Source organism: Mustela putorius, unplaced genomic scaffold, assembly GCF_011764305.1.
Source record: "Mustela putorius furo isolate JIRA1106 unplaced genomic scaffold, ASM1176430v1.1 tig00000577_pilon_pilon_pilon, whole genome shotgun sequence".
Lineage (NCBI taxonomy): Eukaryota > Metazoa > Chordata > Mammalia > Carnivora > Mustelidae > Mustela > Mustela putorius.
In genome coordinates, this window is record NW_025421421.1 from 7,243,579 (window position 1) to 7,259,889 (window position 16,311).

The window sequence follows — 16,311 nt, forward strand, 5'->3', positions numbered from 1 at the left end:
TCCCCCATTTAACAGCAGCCCAGTTCCCCACCGTTCGATTCCTTCTTCATCCTCCCCAGACTCTGTTTCCCTTCCTTTTCTTGATGACCCAGAAGCGTGACCCTTATTTCTTTCTGGTCCTCACTTGTGCTGAATGAACCTATGGGCTTTTTGTTTGTGCTGTGAGATTTTGGTGGAAAGAGTGCCGCCATTTTGATATTCAGCTCCAGAAACTACCTCCCTTCCACTTCCACTGCTGTGAGATTAAAAGAGTCAATGCTTGTGCTCCTCAGAGAAACAATAATGGAAGACAAAAAAATGAGTGGTTTGAAAAGTCAACTTAATTGAGGTATACATTATATATGGTGAAATTCACCCTTTATGTGTACTGTTCTATAAATTTTAACAATGTACACAGTCATGTCAACTACCACAACAATGATATAGAGAACATTTCTGTTTCCCCCTTAAAATTTCCCTTCTGCCCCTTTGTAGTTCATCTCTTTCTCCAAGTCACGGCCCCTGGTGACCATTGATCAATTTTCTGTCCCTACAGTTTTGCCTGTTTCGGGAAGCTATACAGGTAGACTGATACGATAGATAGCCTTTGTGTATGGCTGCTTTCATTCGGATAAAGCTTCTGAGATTCACTCATGTATTGCAGATAGTAGCAGAATGTTTCATTTTATTACAGACTAGCTTTTCATGTATGGAGCTAAAACCTTTTGCCCACGTACCAGGCGACGAATATTTGGGCTATTTCCGGGTTTGGGGCAATTCTTGATAAAGTTGCTGTTAACCCTTGCAAATAAGTTTTTATATGGATGTATGTCTTCATTTCTCTCCTGTAAATCCCTAAGAGTGGGGTCCTTGGGTCAGATGGCAAGTGTGTATTTCATTTTGTAGGAAACTGTGAAAGTGTTTTCCAAAGGGGTTGCTGCCATTCTGCATTCCCACAGCGAGAGGGGAGGATTCCATTTACATCCTCACCAGCACTTGGTACCTTCAGAGTTTTGGAGCTGAGCCATTCCAGTAGGTTGCTCATAGAATCTCATTTCAGTTTTACTTTACATTTCCTTAATGACCAATGATGGTCAGCATTTTTGTGTGTGCTTACTTGCCACCTAATCTCTTTGTGTGTGTGTGTGTGTGTGTGTGTATGTGTGTGTGTTAAAATACACAAGACATTAGTAGTAGCCCCTGGCAAACACTTACCAGGTTTCTGTCTCTATGGATTGGCCTATCCAAGCGATTTCATGTAAGTGGAATCATTCACCATGTAGCCTTTGTGTCTGATTTCTTTCACTCAGGACAATGTTTTCTTTATTCTCTTTTTTTTTTTAAATTTATTTATTTGACACAGAGAGGGATCACAAGTAGGCAGAGAGGCAGGCAGAAAGAGAGAAGGGGGAAGCAGGCTCCCTGCTGAGCAGAGAGCCCAGTGTGGGGCTCAATCTCAGGACCCTGAGATCATGACCAGAACTGAAGGCAGAAGCTTAACCTGCTGAGCCACCCAGGTGCCCCGAGGACAGTGTCTTCAAGGTTTATCCACATTGTAGCATTTATCAATACATCATTGCCTTTTCTTTTTCTGTCCTTCAAATGTTTAATACGTGTATTTCTACATAATTTCCCCTGGGTCCTCTGATTAGAAATATGTTGAAGACATATTTCCCACCTAACGACTATTTTTTTTTTTTTTAAAGATTTTATTTATTTATTTTAGAGAGCAAGAGAGCAGGGGGAGGGGCAGACCCAATGTGGGGCTCAATCCCAGGACCCCGAGATCATCACCTGAGTTGAAACCAAGAGTCAACGCTTAATTGACTACCCAGGTGCCCCCTTAATGACTGTTTTTTTTTAATTTTTAATTTTTTTATTAATGTATAATGTATTATTTGCCCCAGGGGTACGGTCTGTGAATCATTAGGGTTATGTACTTCACAGCTCTCACCATAGCACATACCCTCCCCAATGTCCATAACCCAACCACCCTCTCCATACCTCCCTCCCCCCAGTAACCCTCAGTTTGTTTTGTAAGATTAAGAGTCTCTTATGGTTTGTCTCCCTCCCGATCCCATCTTGTTTCATTTATTCTTTTCCTACCTACCAAACCCCCCACATTGCATCTCATTTCCTCATATCAGGGAGATCATATGATAGTTGTCTTTCTCCAATTGACTTATTTCACTAAGCATAGTACCCTCTAGTTCCATCCATGTTGTCGCAAATGGCAAGATTTCATTTCTTTTGATGGCTGCATAGTATTCCATTGTATATATTTATATATACCACATCTTCTTTATCCGTTCATCTGTGAATGGACATCTAGGATCTTTCCATAGTTTGACTATTGTGGACATTGCTGCTGTAAACATTGGGGTGCAAGTGCCCCTTCGGATCACTACATTTGTATCTTTAGGGTAAATATCCAGTAGTGCAATTGCTGGGTCGTAGGGTAGCTCTATTTTCAACTATTTGAGGAACCTCTATGCTGTTTTCCAGAGTGGTTGCACCAGCTTGCATTCCCACCAAAAGTGTAGGAGGGTTCCCCTATCTCTGCATCCTTGCCAACATCTGAATGACTGATTTTTTAATTGAGGCATAATTGATATTTTTTATGCTTCAATGATAATCCATCTTATGGATATACAATATTTTGTTTATTTCATTCATGTCCATGATGGACATTTGACCTATCTCCACCTTTAGTTATTGTGAATAGGGCTCCTATGAACATTTGTGGACGCAGTTTTGTTTGAACATTTTAAACTCTTTCGGTTATATAGGAGGGGGATATTTTGGTTATCTTGCAATTCTCTGTATAACTTATTGAGGAACTGCCAAACTGTTTTCCACAATGTCCAAACCATTTTATATGCCCACCAGCAAGGTAGGAACATCCTAATTTCTCCACATGCTTACCAGCATTTGTTCTTTTCCTTTTCTTTCTTTCTTTCTTTCTTTCTTTCTTTTTTTAAATTACATTCATCTTAGTGGTTATAAGATGTTCTCTCATTGTGGTTTTCATCTGCATTTCCCTAATGACTAAGGACACTGGGCATCTTTTCCTATGTTTCTTGACCATTCATATCTCTTCTTTGGAGAAATGTCTATTCAAGTCCTTGACCCATTTTAAAATTATACTGTTCGATTTTTTGCTGTTGAGTTGTAAGAGTTCTTTACATATTCTGGATTGTAGACTCTTATTAGATAAGTGATTCTCAAATATCTTCTCCTATCCTATGGGCTGTCTTTTTACTTTCTTGATAATCCTTTGATGTACCCAAGTTGTGAATTTTGATGAAGTCTGAATTAGTGTTTTTTTCTTTTGTTATTTATGCTTTCGGTGTAATATCTAAGAAACCACTGTTAAATACAAGGTTGTGAAGATTCTCCCTTATGTTTTCTTCTAAGATTTTATGATTTTGCTTGCAGAGTTAGGTTCTTAATCCATTTGGGGTAAATTTTTACATGGGGTGTGACTTAAGGTTTCAACTTCATTCTTTTGTGTGTGGATGTCCAGTTGTCCCAGCACTTTGTGTTGAGGACCCTTGTTTCCCACTGAATGTTTTTGGGAACCTTATTTGAAATCAATTGGCAATAAGTGTGGGTTTATCTTGGTTCTAGTCCATTAATCTGTATGTCTATTCTTATGCCATTACCACATTATTTGGAGTAGGGTAGCTTTGTAGTAAGTTTGGAAATCAGGAAGTGTGAGTCCTCCAGCTTTGTTCTTTTTTTGAGATTGATTTGGCTATTTGGGGTCCCTTGCAACTCTATATAAATTTCAGCATTTCTGCAAAGGCCATTGGGAATTTAATAGTGATTACAATAAGTCTGTCACTTGGGTGATACTGCTATTTTAAAATTAAGTCTCCCAGGGGACATGGCTGGCTCAGTTAGTAGAGCACAGGACTCTTTATTTCAGGGTCATGAGTTCAAGCCCCACATTGGGCACAGACTTTACTTAAGAAACAATAATTAAGTCTCCCAATCTATGAGCATACAGTATATTTTCCTGTATTTAAGTCTTCTTTAATTTCTTTCAGCAATGTTTTATAGTTTTCATTGTAGATCTCTTACATCTTCATGGTTAAGTTCATACCTCTCCTCTAGTACATTGTTCTTCCAAATTTTTTGTCCATTTTTAAATAATTGGGCCATTTGTTTTCTTATTTCCAAATTTGTGACAGGTCTTTATATAGTCTGGATGCTAGTCTCATCAGATATATGTTTTTACAAATGGTTTCTCCAATTCTGTGTCTTAACCTTTCATTTTCTTAACAGTGTCTTTCAAAGACATTGTTTTTAATTTTTATCAAGCCCAGTTTATCTATTTATTTTCTTACTGTTTGTGCTTTTTGTGTCTTATCTAAGAAATGTTTGCCAAACCCAAGATCATAAAATCTTCTCCTGTTTTCACATAGAAATTGTATAGTTCTAAGGTTTTATGGTTTATGATCCACATTTAGTTAATTTTTGCATAGAATGTGAAATGTGGACTTTTGAATCTAAAATGAAACATTTCAATTTCCATTTTGTTACTTACTAGTTGCGTCATATTAGACAAAACCTGTAACATTAATCCCAGTTTCTTCATTTGAAGCAAAGATAGTCATGTTTACTTCCTGATCTGTCAGAATTGTTGTGAGGAGCAAATGAAAAGAAGTAGAAAAGTGCTTTCTAAAATCAGAGCATAAATGTTAACTGTTATTTCTAGCTGACAGCAGCAAAAGAACGATGATAGAAGAATGTGTCATAATTGGGGGAAAGCCAGAATTCAAACAATTACTGGCAGTAGAGTGAGGTGTTTGAAAGCACTGGCTTTTCAACAGACCTGTGGCTGAATTCCGGTTTTGCCACCTCTTGGGGGAAGAACCTCACAGAAAGCACTAAGCCTTTACTTCCCAACTTCCACATCTGTGCAATGGGGAAGGAGTGGACACTCCACAGGGTGCTTGCAGGCTGAAGGGGAGTTAAGTACAAAGCCCAGTGAGCTACACAGACTAGGGGATTAGTAAATGGCATTTTTTGTAGGGCGCCTAGGTGGCTCAGTCGGTTGAGCGTCTGACTCTTGATTTTGGCTCAGATCATGATCTCCAGGTCATGAGACTGAGCCCTGTGTTGGGCTCTGCACACAGCCAGGAGTCTGCTTAAGATTCTCTCCCTCTCCCTCTCCTCCTTCCCCAACTGGCACTGCACATGCTCTCTCTCTCTAAAATAAATAAATATATTTTTTTAAATAAATAAAAAATAAATGGCATTTTTGAGAGAGAATGGCTATATAGAGAGACTATATAATGAATATATATACACACACATAGTATAATAAAATGATCATGTGGGCTATCATGTTTATACAGGTGCTTTAGACCAAGGTGCAAAGATGAAGGTGAAAAGAAAGAATGCACCTTGCACTCTCCCACCTCTGGGAAAGTACACCTGCTCTTGGAACATCATTCCAACATCATTCCCTTTGCTTGTCTGGCTTCATTTTTTAGGATTTATTTCTAGCGGCATCTTCTCTTAGGAAGTGATGTGTTACCACTCTCCTCACACTGTCTGTTCAGGCACCTGGGTGGCTCAGTTGATTAAGCGTCTGCCTTCGGCTCAGGTCATGATCCCAGGATCCTGAGATTGAGTCCTTCATTGGGATCCCTGCTCACTGGGAAGTTTGCTTCTCCCTCTGTCCTTCTCCCCTGCTCATGATCTCTCTCTGTCTCTCTCTCTATCTCAAGTAAATAAATAAACAAATAAAATCCTTAAAAAAATTCTGTTCACAGAGTGTATTATACATACTTTTTTACAGCAAACCACACTATCTCATGATTATCTGCTCTTCAGTCAGCTTTGTTGATTATACAGCCAGCTCCTTGTAGGAAGGGAGCTGTCTTTGAGCCTGTCAAATCCCACATAATGTCTGGCATAGGGTAAGAGCTCAATATAGGCATGTGAAATGGAAACTTGCATATATATTATTAATTTCTAATGTGGACATAGATAGATTTTTGGCAGCTGAACTTTCTTGTTAGTTTTATAGCATAATACTGATGTCGACCCTCAATAGATCTAGTAGACTTACCCTTTATGGAACAGTTCTGGAAGAGGGCCTACTTCTCTTGGAGTGTCCACACCCGTACAGTAACACCTGTCACCAAGTTTGAAGTAATAACACGGACGACAGATGAACAGATAGAGCATTTGTCCAGGAGAAATGACACAGCCTGCCTTAAAAAGTTTTCCATCAATGAATGCCGCTCAAAATAATCAGTTCTTCTGAAAAACCATGATACGGAATAAACGGCAAGGTCGGTCTCAGTAGTACTTAAGAAAAAAGGATTTAATTAAATGCCCATGTGTTGAAATATTTAACAGTTTGCATAATACGGAATTTTGTGAAAAGAGGAAATAGTGGCTCATAGAAACTTCCATTAAACTGTGACTGTACCTCCCTAATTCCATGATCAGAACATCTCAGCCAATGACCTCACACACGTGCGGCCACCTCATAATAAACTGAAGTAATCGTCAGTAACGAGCTGGTGACAAAGAGGTAGGAGATGACACAATGGAATGGTTCAGGCTGACACCTGTTATGTGCCTTGCTCTTGAGGGACTGGGTCATGCCAGAGTGCACTGATCCCAAAGGGCCTCTTTGTCCCACCATACTTTACCAGAAACTCATGACCCATAGGCAAGAGCGCTTTTATGGCCATAGTGTCATGCCAGGAAATGTTGACTCATGGCACAAATGGCAGAAATGTGTTTAAGTACCAAACACTAACACTAAAGAATGTGCAGATCAGGGAATAAACAGCAAGAAGCTGAAAAATGTATAAGCTTAAAAAAAAAAAAAAACTGACAAGAGTTCCTTGCATCCACAGAAATACACCTCTTTGGTCTCACCTTGCTCTGTTATTCAACAGTCCCAATGGTGTGACTAAGGGTCATAGCACCTGGCACTGAATCAGTCCTTCAGAAACATACCTTGTCCAAGGCTATTGGCATAAGTGAAGAAGAGAACACAGAGGAGAGAGAGCAACTCTAAAAGGAGAATAAGAAAAACAAAAAAGTAGGAGAGCAAGTGGCCATGAAGAGAGGTAGTCAAGGGGCACCTGGGTGGCTCAGTCATTAAGCATCTGTCTTCAGCTCAGGTCATGACCTCAGGGTACTGGGATTGAGTCCTACATTGGGCTCCCTGCTCAGCGGGGAGTCTGCTTCTGTCTCTCCCACTTTCCCTCCTCCTGCTTGTGCTCCCTCTCTCTGTGTGTCAAATAAATAAATAAAATCTTAAAAGAAAAGAGAGAGAGAGAGAGAGAGAGAGGTAGTCAAGAAAAGAAAGCAATTAATGGGGACACTCGAGCTAAGCACCAAGGAAATGACCCCATGTCCTCTCTTCTTCCTCTCATTACCAATTTAGTAATACATCCTGAGAACTTGCTTCGTCCTGGCGACTGTGGTAAATGCTTTCCACCGTGTTGCCCCATTTTATTCCAACCACGACCCTGGGAGGCAGGTTCAGTCATTACTGGTTACAGATGGGCCCTGGAGCTGGGAGCACCGTCTACCCTGCTCAGAGTCCCACCATGAGCTGGGCTTTGAACTGAAATCTGTCTGACGCCAGAGTCCAAGATCACACATAATCAAATCATTAAAAATCCAGAAATTATAAAGCACAAATATGGGAGAAAAATCACAGGACCAGTGGCAGTATGATTTTACCATGTACATGAACTAGCAAGAAACACAGGGAACGTACTTGAACTGATAAATACAATGGTTATTTATTTATTTTTTTTTTTTAGAGTACTTATCCCGGGAGGCCATATGCTTGAATCTGTCACAGTTAAGAAAAGTGTCAAAACTGACCATCCATTTTATTCAAAAGATTTAAGTCCAAATGGCTTTGTTCCTAAAACATCAAATTCAAGCTCAAATTCGAAAGACCTGATCCAACCAATGACAGGACAAAGAATGCACGCCAGGCTCTGAAAGAGGCTCCATCCTTGGGGTTTATAGTTTATAGTTTTGGCATTTTCATACAATCAGTCACTGCCTTCTATTTCCAACCCACACAACACAAGATATCAAGGGCAATATAATGGAAAAAATACATATAAGAAAGAAAAAAAAATGAAAATATGAACTGCCATTTGACCTTCCAGGGATGACTTAAACAACACGACACCCCGAAGATCAATCTCACGGGGCAAGAGTGTAAGTACTGGGGGATCTCGGGCTCTTCTGGGTGCATACCTGTCCCCCCACAGAACCCAAACAACTAAGGAAAATTCTGGTTGTGCGCTGTTGTACATTTCTTCTTTTCTCTTTTATTCTTTCTATTCCTGGTGAGGACTATGCCACCTGAGGTAATGAGGAAGCCAGAATGGGGAATTGCACTAAAAAGGGCAAAGAGTTACTTGTTTAAGAGGAAAAAAAAAAAAAAGAAAGAGGATCGAGTTAAGAGTGAAGAATGTAAACAGGGCTGCTGGTCAGAGAGACTGTGGCGGGGAATTAAGAGGTGAAGCTGAACAGGGAAGGTGTGGGGAAGCTTCCAGAAGCGGGAGACACAGAGAATGAGAAGAGAGACTTCCAGAAGTGCTGGCGAGGATGACAAATGTTGGCTATTCTTTAAAGTTTCAAAAAACGTGCTTGTAAAGATTGGAGTTACAGGCCCACCTTGGAGATACCTAGGGTTCGGTTCCAGACCACCACAGCGAGGATTGTAATAAAGCCAGTCAAATGAAATTCTTCTGGTTTCCCGTGCATATAAAAGTTATGTTTTCACTATACTGTAGTCAATTAAGTGTGCAGGAGCACTATGTCTTCAAAAATGTACATACCTCGATTTAGAAATATATTATTGTTACAAAACGCTCGCCATCGTCTGAGCTTTCAGTGAGACATAATCACTGAGCACAGGTCACCATCATAAATATCATAATAAGGAAAAAGTTTGAAATATTGTGAGAATTATCAGAAGGTGACACGGAGACAGGAAGTGAGCACATTCTGTTGGAGGAAAAAAATGATGCTGGTAGATTTGCTTGACCCAGGGTTGCCAGAAATCTTAAATTTGTAAAAAAAAAAAAAAAAAAAAAAAAAAACACAGCATCTATGACATGCAATAAAGCCAAGTGCAATAAAATATGATATGCCTGTATTTTAAATTTCTTTTGGTTGTGGAATTGTGTTTCCCTGACTGCAACACAAGACCGGGCCATGAGTAGTTCCTGATTTATGCAGGATATAGTAGAATAACCTTTATAGCAAGTACTGTAGAAGGAGGACTCAGGGGAGGACTTTAGGTTGATTATAAATCCTCATAATTGTATGAAATTTCTGTGGTCACGGATACATGTATACTTTGAAGTGATGAGAACCTTCATGCTCATAACTTTTATCAGATTCCTTTTTTTAAAAATTTATTTATTTGAAAGAGAGCAAGCGTGCGCGTGGGGGTGGGGGAGGGGCAGAGAGACTGTGGAGCCGACTCCTGGCTGAGTGTGGAGGCCGACTGGAGGCTCCATCTCACGACCCAGAGATCACGACCTGAGCGGAAATCACGGGTCCGAGGCTTAACTGCGCCACCGGGGGCTCCCCAGCTTTTATCAGATCCTTAAAGAGATTGTGACTCTTCTTACAAAATATGAACAGACAGCCACTAGGGAGAGAGAAGATACCCTCTCAGGGCAAAAGACCAAGTTAAAAAAAAAAAAAAGTAACCACAGAAGAAACCTGATTTCTAATCGTACTACAAAAGCTTCAGAAGTTAGTCCAGATCCATTTATTTTGCCCGAGACACCAACATATTCCTTCCCTCCCCATAAATTCCTCTCCTGATTTCCTTGGTATCTGAAAATAACATTCAGTGGTGAGAGGTTTTTTTGTTGGTTGGTTCGTTTTTAAAGAAAGTACTCCATGAATGTGCTAAATAAAGCAGGGGAAAGAACCACTGGCATTTTGGGGGACTCAAGAAAGGTGAAGGGAAATCAGAGTTCAACTCACAAGCTCGTCATTCACAGTAGTTGGAACAAGGCATCACGAGAAGCCCGGAAATCAGGGGGCAAAGCACAGCAAATATCAGTGAGTATTAGGGTCGTTGGACTGATCACCTGTGGCGTTGAGGTAGATGGAAAGACATCTCCAGTGATGACTCTCTTACTGAAAGCATTAGCCCATCACGCCAGTCACAGAAGCCTTCATGCAACGCATCATGGCTTAGACATCCCATTCTGCTAACTGGATGGACATCTAAATTCTGGAGGGCAAAGAGCACCCATGGGAGGACTGAGAACCATGAAAACCTGCCATTGCTTGGCTAAGTTTGTTCAAACCACCTACTCAAGTGTTTTAGGCAAACCAAACAGGAGGCACAGAGCAGCTCCCGAGTCTTTCACACACGCCTTCCTCCTTCATTTGCCTCATTCCTCCTGGCAGAGCAGCGCCCACAAGAACACACCATTATCTTACTCAAGACCAAAAATTCAGCTCAGGGTCTCAGGAGAAGGCCGTCAGCCAATCAGTCATAGTCTCTGGGGTTGGGGGAGCCGAGTCCCAGGCATGCCACCGGCATTCGTTAAATGCTTATTGAGTCAATCAGTAGCTAAATGAGTAAACTACAGACCTCTTTCCTCCCTCCCATCACTGTGGTTCTGTAACTTTCATTCTAATCCCCAGGACCTGCGAAGATGATGTGGTGGGCCCAAGGGAGAATGAAGGACTCAGCGGGTGGGAAGACTGGCTCTGTCCCTCTGAGCCAAGGGACCTTCTGGAATTTATTTCATGGCTTTGAGGGCTCAGTTTTCTCATCGCTAGACTGGGTTAAAACTGGCAACCTTGTCAGGCTACCTTCAATGTTAAATGAGATCCCGTGTTTGAAGGGCCCAGCTCCTGGTCTGCAACTATGGGCACCCATGCTCCCTCTCTCTCTCTCCCTCCTCTCCCCTACCCTGCACAGTGCAGAGATCGCAAAAGAAGAGAAAAAAAGAGAAAAAATAAAATGAATGGAGACAAAGGATGGGGAATCCACGCCACCTACTGCTGCCTGGGGCGGGGGTCGCCAGTTCTGTGGTCTCTTGAGGATGTCATAAAATAAGGGTTTGAAGAGCTCTATTATTTGTTCATCAGAAAGAGGGGCAGGGGGAGGGGGATGACAGGGGGTGGGAGTGTGAAGAATTAGAGCCTTTTGGGGTGGAACAGGAGAGGGGGAGGAGGAAAAGAAAAGGAACACAGGGTAGGATCCAGACTGGAAGAAGACACGGATGGGATTTTCCCAGTATGGGGACTGCACCTCTGCTCAGAGGTGAATGGAAGTTCAAAACCAAAGGGTTGTTCCTCTTTCTTTTCTGTTCCTGTTCCTACACAATCTTCCCCTTCAGTCTACACATGTAGGAGACCATACTCATGCACGTGCATCTGTGTGCTTGTTGAAGATAGACTATGCATGTGTTCTGGGACAGCAAGGGAAGAGGGGGGCACACATTTATGTCAAATTTCAAAGGTTACAATGGGGCTTTGAAAAGCACTGGCGAGATGTTCTCTTGGGATTAATAACTGAAAAGTAGTTAAATCCTATTACGTCTTTGGACCTGTCATTCCTTATTCCTTTCTTTAAGGTGATAGAGGAGATCATCTGTCTATCTATCCTCTATCATCTATCTACTTACCTACCTACTGTCCATCTACCCATCACCTACCTACCTATCTACCGACCTATCTATTTCTATCTAGCATCACCTTCTTCTATTTCACCATGTAGGCAATATCTCTGCCATAAAGAATAACGTTACGCTCTGTAAAATGATGTGCAATGTACTATGGGCAGGGTAGGAATATCAGAAAATGCAAACTTCTAAGTTCCAATGAAACAACTTACTCCCTTTTAGACTTTGCAGCCAATGCAGATTTTGTGACAACAGAATTATAAATGCACTGGGCTCATTTCAAGACAGAACATCCAAATTGTAATAAAAATCATGGCTAGGGTTTGGATGTGGTTTGTGTTCCGATATTTTTTATTAAATTTTGTGATATTGCACAACTTCGGATGGGTCATTTTGTGGTTAGGGCCTATCTATTTCTATTAACACATGATGTTTGAAGAGATAAATTGATTTTAACCCATCTTTTCAGCTCATTATTTTGTGGAAGTCACAAGAATATTTATAAATTGCAAAAGGACTTGCTGTGTAATACATCCACCTTCAAATTATAGCAACAGGATGATGTCCCTGTCTTCTTTTTCAAGCTGACCTGCAATTGAGTTACTAGCACTTAAAGACATTTGTTATCGAGATGGTTTTCAATGCTTTTAAAAGGAAAGAGTAAAATCTTCTAAAGTGACCATGATATATTTAAGTAAATATTTTCCCCAAAAGTTCCCTGTATAATTGAACTTGAGAAGACACAGGTAAACACACAGGCACGCTGTAGTGTTTTAGAAAGTAATTTACCAATTCCTCTGATTTTGGAAAGCCCTACATGTAAAATATACAGAATCTGCTGCAATTTCTCACAACACCCTTTTTCCTAAAGGTTTCCCAAGTTGGGTGCCCAACAGCCCTGATCAATCAGCTAACCAACGGGCTCAGAGCTCTTAGGGGGAGAAAAATCACTGCTGCTTTTCTCCTCTGCCTTGCGCTCCACTGTCCCCCAAATGGCTTTACAATTGAGTTTACAGATCAAAAGACTTTTTCTACAAATACTCACAAACTTCTGTTGGTATACGCAGAGATTTCCGGAAAAGTCAACATTTACTTAGTGTGAAGAGCTTGGATCTGAACTGGTGGAGGGATCAGCAGGTTTATCTAACCCAGAAAAACAACTTGAGCAGCTGAACTACACAGGTATTCATCTTGGTCCCCCCAAGGAGCTTGGCTGGCGGCAGTCAAAACCAAAGTGGGAACTTAATAAAAATGAAAATTGTGGTAGCAAAATACACTTACAAGGTTAATGTGACCTCTTGTAGAAAATTTGGGAGGTTAAAGTGGTTTCTATGTAACCACAGTCCTGACTTAGAAAAACCCCAGAGAAACAGCTGCATTTTGATCTACAACTTGCCTTGCCTGCATACGAAACCCCAGCTTTTCAGGGTGTGTGAGTCTTGCGATGCTGGATTTTGAACATGACCTCGGGGGAAAACTGTATGCAGCTCTCATTGAGAAATAACTGGGCTAATAAGACCCATAGAAGTTAAGTTTACGGTTACACATGGGGCAAACAAGTAATGGCTCCAGGGATCCCACGGTTCCATTCTTGGACTACGGAATGACAGAGAGGACAAAAAGGGAGTACTGATGAAGATGATTGTGTCCTCGCACGCATGTTCTCTTACCTGCGAATGTCTCCACTTCTGGCATTGAGTCGCAACTGGCCGAGGCAGCCCTGGCAAGACGCCTTCCAGCTGCTGGAAGATGAGCCCCTGCACGTCCTCGGTGCCATGCTCCAAGTGGGTGACTCCAAAGGGGACAGTGGTGTGAACCACAAGGGAAGGCCCGACTTCGGAGGACTCTAGTGTAAGAGGAACACAAAGACACGCCTTGAAGCAGGTCAGAGGGAAATGTCTGTCAGCCTTTCAAACCAGGGTTAAGAACGAATCACAATAAGCAGACCGTAAATAGTACATAAATAGACCACAAACAGGGGGAAAACCGATTCTAATCCCTGACCACCAAATTAGACTATCTCTGAAATTCAAAATCAAGCTTCTCTGAAGAGGAGGACAGAGTCACGATGTATATTAGAGAACAAATTTTCAGATCCTACTAAAGAACCAGAAGGAAGGGGAAAAGGAACATCTAGTCATTTCTGCCTCAGGTAAAATCACCATCTCTCCTCCACTAAATTATAAGTTCTCTAGGGCAGGAGCTGTTTCTCAGGTATCGCTTATACTCTCCTTGAATTCGGAGAACAACGTAGATGTTCAGTAAACGCTTCTTCGTTGTCTGTTAAATGAATTGCAAAATAGTTTGTTGAAATTATATAAGTGACAGAATAAAATATCATTACCGTGTTCAAAAAAAAAAAAAAATCAAGCTTCTCTCTAAAAATGGGCTTGACTTCCGAATATTCTTTATCTTTGAAGCAGCACTAAGAGTAAAACCGTCCTCATTCATCCCACGAACTACTTTCCGTTTTTGTTTGCCATGGAGTTTACGTGTTTGTTTTGCAGCATTTCCACGAATTCAAATAATGCACGTCACCTTCGTCTCTTTCACTCTTTGGTGGAATACAGAAAATTGAATGAAGTTTTAGATGAGAGCAAAGTGGCTGAGGCATTACAAAACACAGTCTTGACAGGGACATTAAGAGTCTGCCTGTTATTATGATTTTAAATCATGTAGAAGAGAAAGTTGAGGGGAGGCAATCATAGATCTAAAAATGCATGAAATTGGGGCACTTGGGTGGCTCCGCCGGTGAAGTGTCTGCCTTCGGCTCAGGTCATGATCCCAGGGTCCTGGGATCGAGCCCTGTATCAGGCTCCTTGTGCTTCTCCCTCTACCCACCCCCCACTTGTGATCTCTCTCTCTCTTTCAAATAAATAAATAAGTCTTTAAAAACATAAAATGCATGACATAATAAGACAGTTGGTTCTCCCCCACCCCTCGCTGAAAGAAGAGAATATTGAAGTGTGTAAGGTCTGACAGGGGCTGGCAAGCCTGATTCTGAAAATTCTCATTTTGGACCGTCGAGGGTAAGACAACGATCTAGGTGTGCCAAGTGTGTTTGAACAATTTTACACACTAAAAGTACTCCGTGGCACAACATTAAGCCACTGACTTGCTACAGGCCCGCTTACCTTCTTTCCATTTCAGAGTTTTTGTTTTGTTTCATTTTCTGTAAAATCAGAATCTTTGTACCGATCCCACAGTTCTGTGGTGAGGATTAAGGGATGAACGGCCGGGGAGAGCTCGGCACAATTTCTGGCACCGAGCAGGGGCTTCATCAATGGGAGCCACGAGAACAGAAGCAATACTCCCGATATAGACAAAAGAAAAGGTCCCATGCTCTTGCCCGAATGATAGTGCCTTTTTTTTTTTTTAAGTGCTTCATTTTTTCCACTGCTCTCTGCCCAGAGAATCCTGGATTGTGAATTTTACAGAACGCAGGGGAAGGGGGAGTCCCAAAATCCTGTGAGCATTTTAAAGTCAAGCGAGGGCTTCCAAATATTTTTATATGCACGAGGTGGGAGAGCGGACTTTGGAATCCGTGCGGTAAATACGGTGTAAGGAGCCTGTCCCCACAGGGGCTGGAACAACGTGGAGGAGGACACGGAGGGACCACCTGTGAACATTCCGCGTTAAACCCACCAGGCTAGACGTTAGTGGTACCTCGCACAGGGGAGGACCCAGGAGTTCAAGCCCTTCAACCTTGTCACCCATGGGGCACAGGACAGGCTCAGTCCACACAGCGTCCAACTCTTGGCCTAGGGGCCTTAAATTCAAGCCCCATGTTGGGTGTAGTAATTACTTCAAAATAAAATCTTTAAAAAAAAAAATCTGGTCACCCATCTCCCCCCAGGGAGTGTTATTTTGGTTCCCAAGTAATAGATTCAGGGAGGCTTCCTCCCAGCAAGGGGGTGTCAGCCCCATTCCCCTTCTATTAGGGACCAAATCTTCCCAAAGACAGAGAAAGCTACTGGGTCAACCTTCGGAAGCACGAGAGTCGGGGTTCAGAGCTGGCTTATGGATGGCAGGCTTCCAAGGAAAGTGAATGCTAGCCGCGTGCTGGGAATCTGAAGGTTGCACTGACCCAGGCATTTTGATGGGGGCTGGGGGGAGGGTTGGGAGTGGGAGAGACTTGTAAAATGACTGAGGGCCGTGATGGTGTCTTGCCAGGTTTCTCCCATTTACATCAGCCATCCACTCTAAGAAAAACAGTAAAAAAGGAAATTTAAGACCCAAAATGAAACTGTTCTTGCATGACAATGAGAGAAAACCTGGCTCTTGTTTTTATTGGAATCAGACGAAAATTTTCCAGAATTTAGATTAAAAATGGAATCGATGCAACCTGAAACAATGAGTTTGAAGGGAACGGTCCCTCTGCCCCCTCTCTCCATGCCCTCCCCAAATGAAAGGGCATCTTTAGAAGCTAGAGCCCCAAAATACAAACAGCCAACCCAGGAGTTTAAACGTGACTCGGGTTTAGAAAGAGAGCACGGGGAAGAGCCACGAATAAGTGAGTAGGGTTCAGAGCGTCGAGTCATTATAGTCCGTATTCTTGGGTCACTGGGAAGGTGGTAATAATGTTACCTTTTCTCTCCTTCTCTCTATTCAGTTTAATAAGCACAGCACTTCACTTTTGGCATACGAAATGTTAAGTTCACGT

General features: G+C 41.8%; 1 protein-coding gene across 1 annotated transcript in view; it reads right to left on the reverse strand.

Annotated features, from left to right (window-relative positions):
* Positions 1–16,311, reverse strand: part of RNLS (renalase, FAD dependent amine oxidase) — a 242,067-nt gene that overhangs the window by 11,825 nt on the left and 213,931 nt on the right. The window contains 1 exon segment of the mRNA XM_045081458.1: positions 13,319–13,494. Within this exon segment, the coding sequence (XP_044937393.1) occupies positions 13,319–13,494 (176 nt within the window).